General features: G+C 46.1%; 1 protein-coding gene across 1 annotated transcript in view; it reads right to left on the bottom strand.

The window, feature by feature from the left end:
• The window catches only part of LOC126994687 (uncharacterized), a 39581-nt gene extending 27420 nt beyond the window's left edge, over nucleotides 1–12161 (bottom strand). Inside the window, exons 1-2 of the mRNA XM_050853986.1 lie at nucleotides 11469–12161; nucleotides 7612–7698 (exon numbers count right to left, since the gene is read on the bottom strand). Of these exons, the coding sequence (XP_050709943.1) occupies nucleotides 7612–7698; nucleotides 11469–12161 (780 nt within the window). The remainder of the gene's footprint in view (nucleotides 1–7611; nucleotides 7699–11468) is intronic.
• Between the last annotated feature and the right edge of the window lie 339 nt (nucleotides 12162–12500).

Here is a 12500-nt window from a genome sequence, read left to right as displayed (position 1 = left end):
CCCTTCCCTTCCCTCCCGTTCCTTTTCATCTTTTTTCGTCTCTTCTTCTTCTTCTTCTTCTTCTTCTTCTTCTTCTTCTTCTTCTTCTTCTTCTTCTTCTTCTTCTTCTTCTTCTTCCTCCTCCTCCTCCTCCTCCTCCTCCTCCTACTACTACTACTACTACTACTACTACTACTACTACTACTACTACTACTTCCTCTTCCGCCTCCTCCTCCTCCGCATGCTGGTAACTTTCCTCCCGCCAGACGAGCAACTGTCAAACTTCCATGACGGGCCACCTGGCGGCATCTACCACCTAATTAATTTACGGTACAGTCGCATTATCATTCTCCCCCACGCTAATTGGCATTCTCTCTCTCTCTCTCTCTCTCTCTCTCTCTCTCTCTCTCTCTCTCTCTCTCTCTCTCTCTCTCTCTCTCTCTCTCTCTCTCTCTCTCTCTCTCTCTCTCTCTCTCTCTCTCTCTCTCTCTCTCTCTCTCTCTCTCTCTCATTGTGTGTGTGTGTGTGTGTGTGTGTGTGTGTGTCCTCATCCGCGCCACTGCACAACAAATTAGAATTTTTCTGCTTGCATTTTTGCGATCCACACACACTCTCCCCAACCCCACAGTAATAACCACTCCCGCAGCACACCCCTGCCCTCCATTAACTTGCATACTAGCCTGCCGCCACCGCACCGCCACTGCCATCACCTACACGCTTTTTGCCATCACCACCACCTCCTCCGCCTTGGTTTTGCCTTTACCACCACAACGCCTGCAGTGATAACTCTTCCCACTCACCCACCGAACCTAAGCTAACCATACCGCCAGCACCACCATCCCATCCCTTTGCCAACACCACCATCCCATCCCTTTGCCAACACCACCATCCCATCCCTTTGCCAACACCACCATCTCCACCTTGGTTATGCCTCTACCAGGAACACCGACACTACTGCCACACCACCATTCCATCCCATTGCCATCGCCACCACCTCAAACTACGTTATACCTTTACCACCACAACGCCTGCAGTGATAACGCTCGTCCCACGTCACCCTCCCAACCTAACCTAAATTCATCACCACCACCACCACCACTACTGCCAGGCCACCATCCCATCCCATTGCCATCACCACCACAACCTCCACCTTGGTTTTGCCTCCACCACACCAACACCTGCAATGTCAACTCTTCCCAAATCACCTACCAAACCTGACCTAACCACACCATTCTGGCCCGTCATACCATCACCAGCACTACCACCCCTGCTGCCACACCACCTTCTCATTCCATTGCCATCATCACCATCTTCACCTTAGTAACATGTCCACCACCACAACGCCTGCAGTGATAACTCTCCCCACATTACTCACCCAACCTAACCTAACATCACCATTCCATCTCACTGCCATCACCACCACCACCTCCACCTTTGTCATACCTCCACCACCTCCACCTTTGTCATACCTCCACCACCTCCATTTTTGTCATACCTCCACCACTACAACGCCTGCAGTAATAACTCTTCCCCCATCGCCCGGCTAAACTAACCTAACCTCACCATCCTACCACCATTACACCACCACCACCATTACTGTCGCACCATCGTCCCATCCCATTGCCATCACCACCACCTCTGTCATACCTCCACCACCTGCAGTAATAACTCTTCCCCCATCACCCGCCTAAACTAACCTAACCTCACCATCCTGCCACCATTACACCACCACCACCACCACCACTACTGCCGCACTATCGTCTCATCCCATCGCCATCACCACCACCTCTGTCATACCTCCACCACCTGTAGTAATAACTCTTCCCCAATCACACGCCGAAACTAACCTAACCTCACCATCCTGCCACCATTACACCAACACCACCACCACTACAGTTGCACCATCTTCCCATCCCATTGCTATCACCACCACCTCCACCTGTGTCATATATCCACCACCACAACGCCTGCTGTTATATCTCTTCTCACATCGCCCGCCTAAACTAACCTAACCTCACCATCCTGCCACCATTACACCAACACCACCACACCATCGTCCCATCCCATTGCCATCACCACCACCTCCACCACCACAACGCCTGCAGTGATAACGCTTCTCACTCTTTCCACATCACCCATCCACTCTGACCTAACATCACCCTCCTGACACCACCACACCAGCATCACCATCACGACCACTACTCTGCCACACGCTGAAGAATGAACCACAATGCCTCCAACACCAGCACGCATCGTCCCATCGCCACGTGACCATAACAACCATCCCGCTCATGAAAATACTGACATTGTTAACCCACAGCCATCACCACCACCACATCGCGATACATATATTGCCATGATTATCACCTTTACTGTCACCACAACCTACACCACCACCATCACACGCGCACACCACTGACAATCTATAACCGTGACCATAAAGCCACCAAGCCAGCGACCTCGATCACCCCCCCCCCCCCCCACACACACACAATTACCCTCCCTCACCACCATCAGCTCCTGCGCCGGCCAGTACAAACAACTGCAACAAGAGTAATTCCGGTAACGTTTAGAGACTACAGCAGGACAGCAATTTTCCATGCACGCAGGGAATTACTCTGTCTAACTTCCTCTTAAACATCGCACCCACGAACTCGCGTTTGGAGTGTGCGTAGTCTGAAGGTGTGGCTTTTTAGGTTACGAAAGAGGAGTGAGAGGGGGAGGAAGAAGGCTCGGGAGATGAAAAGAAAAAGGAATGAAGGTGGAAATTTATGGAGAGGGATGATGTGGAAGGAGAAAATGGAGAAGAAAGCAAGAAAAGATGAAAGGTGGCAGCGCAGAGAGAGATAGAGAGAGAGAGAGAGAGAGAGAGAGAAAAGACGGAAGAATATAAATTTATCAGAGAAAAGACACAGGAGATAAATAGTACTTTGGGAAAGAATGAAAGAAGAGTAAAATGAGAGGATATAAGAAAGATGAAAATGTAGTACCTGATAAGAGAAGGACGGAATAAGTGAGGATGCTAGCAAGAAAATGTGAGGCAAAAGAAGAAATTGCTGAAAAAGGGAAGAAAAAGTAATGAGGGCAAGATGAGGAGGGGAGGATAAGATAAAGAGGAGGAAAAGGATGAAGGAAAAGTTGAACAAGAAGAGTAGGAAGAAGAAGAGGCGGAAGAGGAGGAGATGGAAAAGAAAGAAGAGGAGGAGAAGGAGGAAAAAGAGTAGAAGAAGGAAGAAGGGGAGGAGGAGGAAAAAGAAGAGGAAGAAGAAGAGGAGGAAGAAGAAGAAGAAGAAGAAGAAGAAGAAGAAGAAGAAGAAGAAGAAGAAGAAGAAGAAGAAGAAGAAGAAGAAGAAGAAGAAGAAGAAGAAGAGGAAGAAGAGAAAGTGGAAATAAAGGAAGAATAATAATAGAAAAAGAAAAAAAAAGAGGGAACAAGAATATGTATATGGTACGACGAAAAAGGATGAGGAAAAGTGAAATGGCAGATGCGTGGGTCGGAGGAGGAGGAGGAGGAAGAGGAAGAGGAAGAGGAGGAGGACGTGTGAGATGACAGGTATGTGGGCGGAAAGGAAAGCAGAGTGTGTAGGAGAATGAAAATTAAATTGCAATAAAGATAAATGTCACAAGGACGGTCTAGGCTGACGAAGGAGGAGAACACACACACACACACACACACACACACAGTCTCTATTGATCTGTAAAATTAGAAGTAAATTAAACTATTGTTGATAGTTCCGTAGACTTTTCCGCGAATTTCAAGTTACGTACGTATATGACTGTCTGTCTCTCTATATTTTTCCATTATACTGAAGCATAAAACTGTCTTATTACTCTTTTATGTGTGTGAAAATGTCGTAATTAGAGAGATCATTGTATTTAAAAGCGGTATTTATTAACAGTCGCTCTTTGTCACATTGTTTTCTTATTGTTTTGTTTCGCTGTTAATAATGAAGGGAATAGACAGGTGACATTCTGCCTCGCGGGTGTCTGTTCTCTGTTGCCTTTCGCCTAACGTCCACCCAGTGAGCAGTGATCGGGAAAATGATTCATCTGACTGCGCAATGACGGGCGCGAGGCTGTGCTGCATGAATGGGTCATCAGTGTATCAATATCCGTCACTGATTACTTCGCAGCTCCGGTATCCTTGCTAACCGTCACGTCTCATCCTTAAATTTCCTCTGTTCTGACGTCCTCGTACTTTTCCATCGTCATCCTTCCCCTCATCTCCGCTTGTTTTAGTTTTCTTGATTCCGTTCCGTTTCCTTCCTTACTTTTCCATACTGTTAGATTGGCTTTTCTTTTCCCTTCCCTTCCCTTTCCTTCTTGCGCTTTTCCTTCCTCTCGCCTTCCCTTCCCTTCCCTTCCCTTCCCTTCCCTTCCCTTCCCTTCCCTTTTCTTCCCTTCTCCCCTCTTCGCTTTATCCTGACTTCCCTTCTTTTTTGTCTAGCCTTCATTTCCCTTCTCTTTCTTTTCTCATTTCTCCTTCTTAGGTGGACTCCTTCCCCCTCTTTCCTTTACTTCTTTCTTTTCTTTCTCCTTTATTTCCTTCTCATCCCTTCCTTTATTCCTTCCTTTTCATCCCCTTCCTTTCCATTCCCATCTCTTCCCCTTTCTTCCCTCCTCTATGCCTCCATTTCCTACCCTTCCATTTCATTCTCTTTTTTTTTTTTCATCGCTTCCTCTCCCCTTCCCTTCCCCTCCCTTTCCTTTCCCTCCCTTCCCTTCCCATTTCATTCTTTGGCATTTCTTCCCTTCCTCTCACTTCCCTTTTCTCTTTTCCCCTCCCTTCTCTTTCCATCTCTTGCCTCACCTCTCCTACCTTTCCCTTTGCTTCCTATGGCACATCTCTTTATCTCATTTCCCCGCCCTTTTTCTCCCCTCCTTTGCTTTTCCTTCCCTTTCCTTCTCTTGATATTCCTTACCTCCTCTTGCATTGCCTTTGTCTTCTCTTTCCTCTTTTTCCTTTGTTTTCTTTGCTTCCCTTTCTTCTGTTCCCCTTATCCTGACTTCCCTTCCCTTCTTTTCCTCTTATCCTAACTTATCTGCCCTTCCCTTCCATTTCCTTTCATTCCATTCCGTTCCTTTCCCTTCCATACCCTTCTACTCCCTTCCATTCCCTTCCCTTCTCTTCCCTTGCTTCTACCCTGACCTCCCTACCCTTTCTTTCCCTTTCCTTCCTTTCCATTCCCTTTCTTTTCCTTCCCTACCCTTCCCTTCCCTTCGTCTTATCCTGATTTCCCTACCCTTTCTTTCCCTTTCCTTCCTTTCCATTCCATTTCTTTCCCTTCCCTACCCTTCCCTTCCCTTCCCTTCCCTTCCCTTCCTTTCCTCTTATCCTGACTTCCCTTCTTTTCCCCTCCCTTCCCTTCCGTTTCCCTCTTGTCATACCACGCCTCTCCCCTCCTCACCTCTCCTCTCCTCGCTCTACCTCGTCTGATCTTTTCCTCTCTTTCCTCTCTCCTTTCTCTCCCTTCTCCCCTCGGATCGTTTTTTTGCTTGTCTCCTTCCTTTCGCCTACCCTCCTCCTCTCATTCCTTCCCGTCTCTTTTTGTTTCTTTTTTATATCTCTTACTTTTTCTTCCGCTTTCTTTCCCTCTCTCCTTTTCTTTCCTCATCTAATTTTGCCTGCCTGCCATCCTTCTCTCTCTCTCTCTCTCTCTCTCTCTCTCTCTCTCTCTCTCTCTCTCTCTCTCTCTCTCTCTCTCTCTCTCTCTCTCTCTCTCTCTCTCTCTCTCTCTCTCTCTCTCTCTCTCTCTCTCTCTCTCTCTCTCTCTCTCTCTCTCATTACAAAGACAGCTGTTCCTAAATAGGCTCCTCGGGTCTTTAAACCGCTATTTTTCCTTTGTCTTTTCTTACAGTAACACAATGAGCACAAAGTCTTTGGAAATGGGTGTTTTTTTATCTCTTTGGACACAGACGCCAGTATAATTGTGGTGGTGGTGGAGGTAGTAGTGGTGGTGGTGGTGGTGGTGCAGTGGTTTAAAGGGTTGATGCAGTGTTGGGTGGCAATGGATTCGGTTACAAACGTGAGTCTTTGTGTTCTTGATGTTATTGTTTTTGGTGGTGATAAGAACATAAGACCGTAAGGAGTCTACAAGAGGCCAGTTGACCTTTACAAGGCAGTTCCTGTAAGCCTGCCCCCACCTCACCTCACTATTAATAAATTTGTCCAACCTCTTCTTAAATGTATCTATGGTATTGGCACTCACAACATGACTGCCAAGCCTGTTCCACTCATCCACGACTATACTGGTAAACCAATTCCTGCCCATATCTTCGTTGAATTTGAATTTATTTAGCTTGAAACCATTGCTAGGTGCCCTACCTGGCTCTTCTACAACCAAAACCCTATTGACATCCCCTTTTTTACAGCCTTTCATCCATTTATAAACTTCAATCAAGTCTCCTAGTAACATTCACCTTTCTAGAAAATGCAGGTTTAAATGTTTCTGTTTATCCTCATGCGGCAAGTTTCTCACCCCTTGAATAATTTTTGCCCTCCTCCTCTGTACAGATTATAACATCTTGGTACATTCTATAGAACTGAACCGCATAATCAAAATGAGGTCTAACTAGTGTAGTGCTAAGTTAAGTTTGAGGATGACTTAAGCGCCCCTAATCCTTACGCTCTTTGATTTGAAACCCAGTAGGCTGCCCTGTTTGCACGATTCTTAGCCTGAATGCATTGAGCCCTAGGACGGCGGTAAGTGCTCACTAAGACTCTTAAGTCTCTCTTACACCCAAACTGGCTTAGAGGAGTGTCATTTAAGGAGTAATTGTGTGAGGGGTTATTCCTACTTACACTCAGAATACTACAATTCCCGACATTGAATTCCATCTGCCAATTCCCCGTCCAATCATACAGTCTGTCTAGCTCATCCTGGAGAATGCTAGCGTCTTGAACTGACTGGATTACTCTACCGATCTTGGTATCATCTGCGAACTTACTGACATCACTAATAATTCCAGTGTCCAAAATATTGATGTAAATGATAAAAAGCAGTGAACCCAGCACCGACCCCTGTGGGACTCCCCTCGGAACACTGTCCCATTTAGATTTTTTACCATTGATTTGCACTCTCTGCTTCCTACCTCTAAGCCACGCCCTGATCCAGTTCAAGACTTTACCATCTATGCCGAGCCTCTAATTTTAGTAATAGCCGGTGATGAGGGACTTTGTCAAACGCTCTACTGAAATGTAGATATAGTGTCAGTTTTCATCTAGCTCTATCAACCGCCTCGACTACTTTAGTGTAGAATGACAACAGGTTAATAAGGCATGACTTACCCTTCATAAACCCATGCTGTGAGTCGTGAATCAAACTATGCTTCTCCAAATGGTCCCGAATGCTCCTGACAATAATTGACACCAACATCTTGCCTACAACTGATGTTAAGCTAATTGGACGATCATTTGAGATGGCTGACTTGTCTCCCTTTTTTAAAATCGGCGTCACATTAGCAAGTTTCCATAGGCTGGGCACATACCCAGAATTTACCGACATCCTTAAGATATCGGTTAGTGGGCCACTGAAGACATCTTTGCATTCTTTCAGAACCCGTGGGAATAATTCGTCTGGACCTGGCGATTTAATTATCTTCAACCTACCAATCTCATCCTGGACTACCTACCTGCCTTGTCATGGTCACATCCCTCAACTTGTCGCTATCTTCGCCCTCACATACCTGAACCTTCTCCGGGATGGCTGCTAGATTTTCCTGTCTGAAAACTGAGAGGAAGTAGGGGTTCAACATTTGACTTGTATCTTCTCCATTCTCATCGAGCTCATCTGTGTTTGTTTTCAACGGTCTAATTCTGTCCCTTGTTTTAAAGAACACCTTGGGATCGCTGTTGGCCTCGTTGGCTACCCTAATCTCGTAATTCCTTTTTGGTAGGCGAGAGTTCTTCACCGATCTGGCAAGTTCAACATACGTACCCCTGAGGTGGTACGATATATGTTTATGGTGGATTCAGGTTTTTTTATGTCTTTGGATGCGTTGATAATTTTGTATGCATTGATATTGAAAGGAGTTGGCAGGTAGACATCTGCCGAAACGGACATAAGCCACTCCCGGTGAGATATATACAGAAGGCGAAGGGGTGCTGCAAGGGTGTCAAAAACCTTACCGTGACCTCACCTCTGTTTCCCTATTGTCTCATCAGCTATAGAGACTAGTTGTTCAACATCCTATCCATAGGTAGGTTCTCTTACTTTCTACACCAAACTTCATACATGCAACACACACACACACACACACACACACACACACACACACACACACACACACACACACACACACACACACACACACACACACACACACACACACACACACACACACACACACACACACACACCATTTCCTCAAACTTTATCAAAGTTTATTATGGAAAGATAATCAACACCAGTCTCGGAGTTCCCACCTGAGGAGGGGACCAAAAATCTCCCCAGATGTGTCTTGATAGCTCCTCCAACTTCTCCAGTTCAACAGCAGTTCAGCACCCGCCTCGCACTCACGAAATGTTTGCATTGTGTTCCCTCATCCACTGCACATTGTCGACGCCCGCGGGATGGCCTTCGCAAACCTCTGACACACACACACACACACACACACACACACACACACACACACACACACACACACACACACATTGTTTTCGTATATTACCTCAGCGTCACCAGAAGGAAGGACAATGGATCTTTCTTCCAAAAAAAATCTCATTCCTTTCCTAAAGTAACACAATGAACACGGAGTTTTGGAAATGGTAGTTTTTATATTATTGAACTCAGGCTGCAGCTGAGTAATGGGGATGGTGGCGAAGGAGGTGGTGGTGTTGGTGGTTGTGGTGGCGGTGGCGGTGGTGATAGTAGTATTTGGTGGTGGTGGTGTGCAGGGAGGCGGGGATGATGTAGCTCTGTGCAGTGGTGATAAAGGGCTGATGCAGTGTTGGGTGACAGCGGTTTTAGTTGCTTAGGTCTGTGTCGTTGTTGTTGTTGCTGCTGCTGCTGCTGCCGGCGGTGGTGATACTGGTATGAGATACGTCGAGATGCATTGTGGAATTTATATTTTGTGTCTTTATTGGGCGGCTTTTCCGATACCCTACGCCCCTGTCCACCCAGCAGTGAATGGGTACCAGGTATTAATCAGGGATTGCGTCCCGTCTCCTGGGATCTGCTCTCTTCTATAATTCCTTCCCCCTCCTGTCTCTCTCCGGCATATGACCACAGATTTTGCGCCGACTAAATGAAACTTTCCTTTTTTGTGTGTGTCTTTACTGTTGTGATGACTATTGGATTATAAAGAAGGTGATGCTAAGTGATGGCTGGAGGCGTTGGACGTAAAAACACAATAACAACCGATGCTCCTTACTAAAGAACTTAATCTGTTAACAGCATCCTGATCTGGAACATTACCTCCGTGTGTGTGTGTGTGTGTGTGTGTGTGTGTGTGTGTGTGTGTGTGTGTTAGAGAGAGAGAGAGAGAGAGAGAGAGAGAGAGAGAGAAATAATTGTCGGTAGCATGATAAACTTACACACGCAAACAAATAAACACACACACAAACAAACACACAGACTTGCACATATATACAGTGTGTGTCGCATTACACCCACCAGCAGCACCAGAGGGAGGGGATATTGATATGTTCCCCCCCTCCCCACTAGCTTGCCCTTTCTCCCCCCATAATCAGCCCCCCTCCCCCTGCCTCCCCCCGCCAGGATGCACCACCACCGCGCGACATAAAAGTGACACTGGCTTTTAGCTCGGCGCTCTCTCGGCCAGGCAGTAATTGTGTGCCCCGAGGCATTACGTCAACAGCGCTGTTACCACACAACTTTGCAAACAACAACTAGGAAACATTTTTACCAATGGTCGACGCCACGCGTTCATGGACGGCGGAAAATATACAAACATCATCACCACCACCACCACCACCACCATCGAACAGCGCCACCAACGCCACCACCACCACCACCATCAATACCACCACCATCACCCTGCATCATGAGAGTGGACAATAGTTATATCCCCATCTGTTTATCTGCACATATATCTGTTTATGTAGTTTAGCTGTCTGTTTATTTGCCTAGCTATCTATGTGTGTGTCGATGTATTGTGTCCATCTCTTTACCGCCACCATCACAGTATATCAGCAGATTTAAAAATGGGCATTCCTCTATATATGCATCAGTCCTATTTTTGTTATCTACCCACTTGTTAGTCTTTCCCTATTTATCTAGCCTTATCCATCTCTATCTATCTATCTATCTGTCTATCTTTTGGTCTATCTCTACCACCATCGCATTGTCTCATCGATATTCGTATTCTTGGTTCTATTTTTTTATCTCTCGGTTTTGATGTCTTATCTTTGGAGCTTGCGGTCAATATATGTGATTCTGATTACATATCCATGAACAATAGGCTTTCCATGTCCACTTGTCTGAATGTTTATTGGTGGAATGGCGATCATGGTCATGGTAGTGTTGACATATATTGTGTTACCTACTTGAAAAATGAAATAAAGTATGGCACAAAATAATTGCTGATGAGGCAGTTAGTGTAGATAAACAGTAATGGTGACGCTAATAATAATGACGGTGTTATGCGCTATCAAATAGTTGCTGGAGGTGTTGCCTAGAGTGATGTTGGTGGTGATTGTGGTTTGTTGACGGCAGCGGTGGATGTGTGAGTCTTTTAGATGCACATACAATTGGCCAAAGTGGTAGTGGTAGCGGAAAGTGTGTGTGGGGGGGGAGGTCTGTAAAGGAAGCAGACAAAGGGCAAAACAAAGCCAAAAAAAATAATACTGTAACACGCTGCTCCCACAAAAAGGAGACAGGACAGTTCCAAGCTCATAATCTGTCATTGTTTGGGAGGTTACCCGATGCAGACAAGAGATTCCCAGTGAAAGGGATGTAAGATTAAAGGAACTGGTTAACTATTGTTTTAGGAGGTTGGGCAACATGAGGATTAGCTAAAGTGAAAAGTACTTTGTAGAGAAGCCGCGGGAGAGGTGAAGCAGACATGTAGTCATCAAACCTAGATCAGTTGACATGCAAATTACCATAATAGATGACAAGAAAAGGAGCACTGCGGCGAACTCTTGGGTAGGATACGGTCAGTAAGAGGAGGGAACCTGATGAGACGAAACACATTTGACTCTGTTCAAAAGAGCTGTTCGAGTGGAACCCCCAACACGTGGAACACATACTACATGCAGGAGCGGAAAAAAGCCTTTGTGTACAGTTTGCATCTGGGATGGGAGAATGATTGGTGGAGACGATCCATAAAGCTCAACCTCGAGGAAACCTATTCACTTCGATGTCATTCAGCGTCTAATGTAAAAGGGAGGGGGTGATTTTTTTGTTAAAGATGTGTCGAGTTGTCAGGTGGATAAATTGTTTGTAGCACATTGAAGCTCGACAACTATATACTGTCCAGTCTAAAGTAATAGCAAGGTCAGAGGTTAAGCGTTCTGCAGCAGCCACTCGTGAAATGTGTAATTCATATTGTGTGGCATCTGTGTTGTCGGTGCAAGTGGTGGTAGTGGCAGTGGTTGTGGATGTAGCGATAGCCTTAGTGGGGGCGGTGGTGTTGTCCGTGTAAGTGGTGGTAGTGGCAGTGGTTGTGGTTGTGGTTGTGGCGATAGCTTTAGTGGGGGCGGTGGTGTTGTCCGTGTAAGTGGTGGTAGTGGCAGTGGTTGTGGTTGTGGTTGTGGCGATAGCTTTAGTGGGGGCGGTGGTGTTGTCCGTGTAAGTGGTGGTAGTGGCAGTGGCAGTGGTTGTGGTTGTGGCGATAGCTTTAGTGGGGGCGGTGGTGTTGTCCGTGTAAGTGGTGGTAGTGGCAGTGGTTGTGGTTGTGGTTGTGGCGATAGCTTTAGTGGGGGCGGTGGTGTTGTCCGTGTAAGTGGTGGTAGTGGCAGTGGTTGTGGTTGTGGCGATAGCTTTAGTGGGGGCGGTGGTGATGTCCGTGTAAGTGGTGGTAGTGGCAGTGGTTGTGGTTGTGGCGATAGCTGTAGAGGGGGCGGTGGTGTTGTTCGTGTAAGTGGTGGTAGTGGTTGTGGTTGTGGTTGTGGTTGCGGCGATACCTTTAGTGGGGGCGGTGATGTTGTCCGTGTAAGTGACTGTGATCTTGTTTGTTGCTGCGTTGGTAGTGGCGGTGGCGGTTTTTTTCTTTGCCATTGTAAACTGTTGCCGTTGATATTTTTAGTTATTATTGCTAGGCTTCCCGTTTCAAATTTTGTCTGAAGTTTCTAAATCTGTATTTTTATTGACGTTGCTGCAGGTGTTTGAGTGCTGATGTTGCTTTTACAATTGTTAAGTTCCCGTGTTTTCTTGTTGCTGATGATTTTGTTGTTGTTGTTGTTGATACTCCGGTTGCTGTTCATGATTTTATTTTCTGGTGGTACTGTATTTTTATGGCGACGTTGGTGACACTGTTGTGTACTGCTGGTTTTGTTGATACTAATAATGCTGTTACTTTCACTAATTCATTTACTACAGTAATTGATGTCAAATATG

The sequence above is a fragment of the Eriocheir sinensis genome, unplaced genomic scaffold (genome assembly GCF_024679095.1).
Source record: "Eriocheir sinensis breed Jianghai 21 unplaced genomic scaffold, ASM2467909v1 Scaffold85, whole genome shotgun sequence".
NCBI lineage: Eukaryota > Metazoa > Arthropoda > Malacostraca > Decapoda > Varunidae > Eriocheir > Eriocheir sinensis.
Note: the sequence above shows the minus strand (reverse complement) of the source record. Positions and strands in the feature narration are given on the sequence as shown.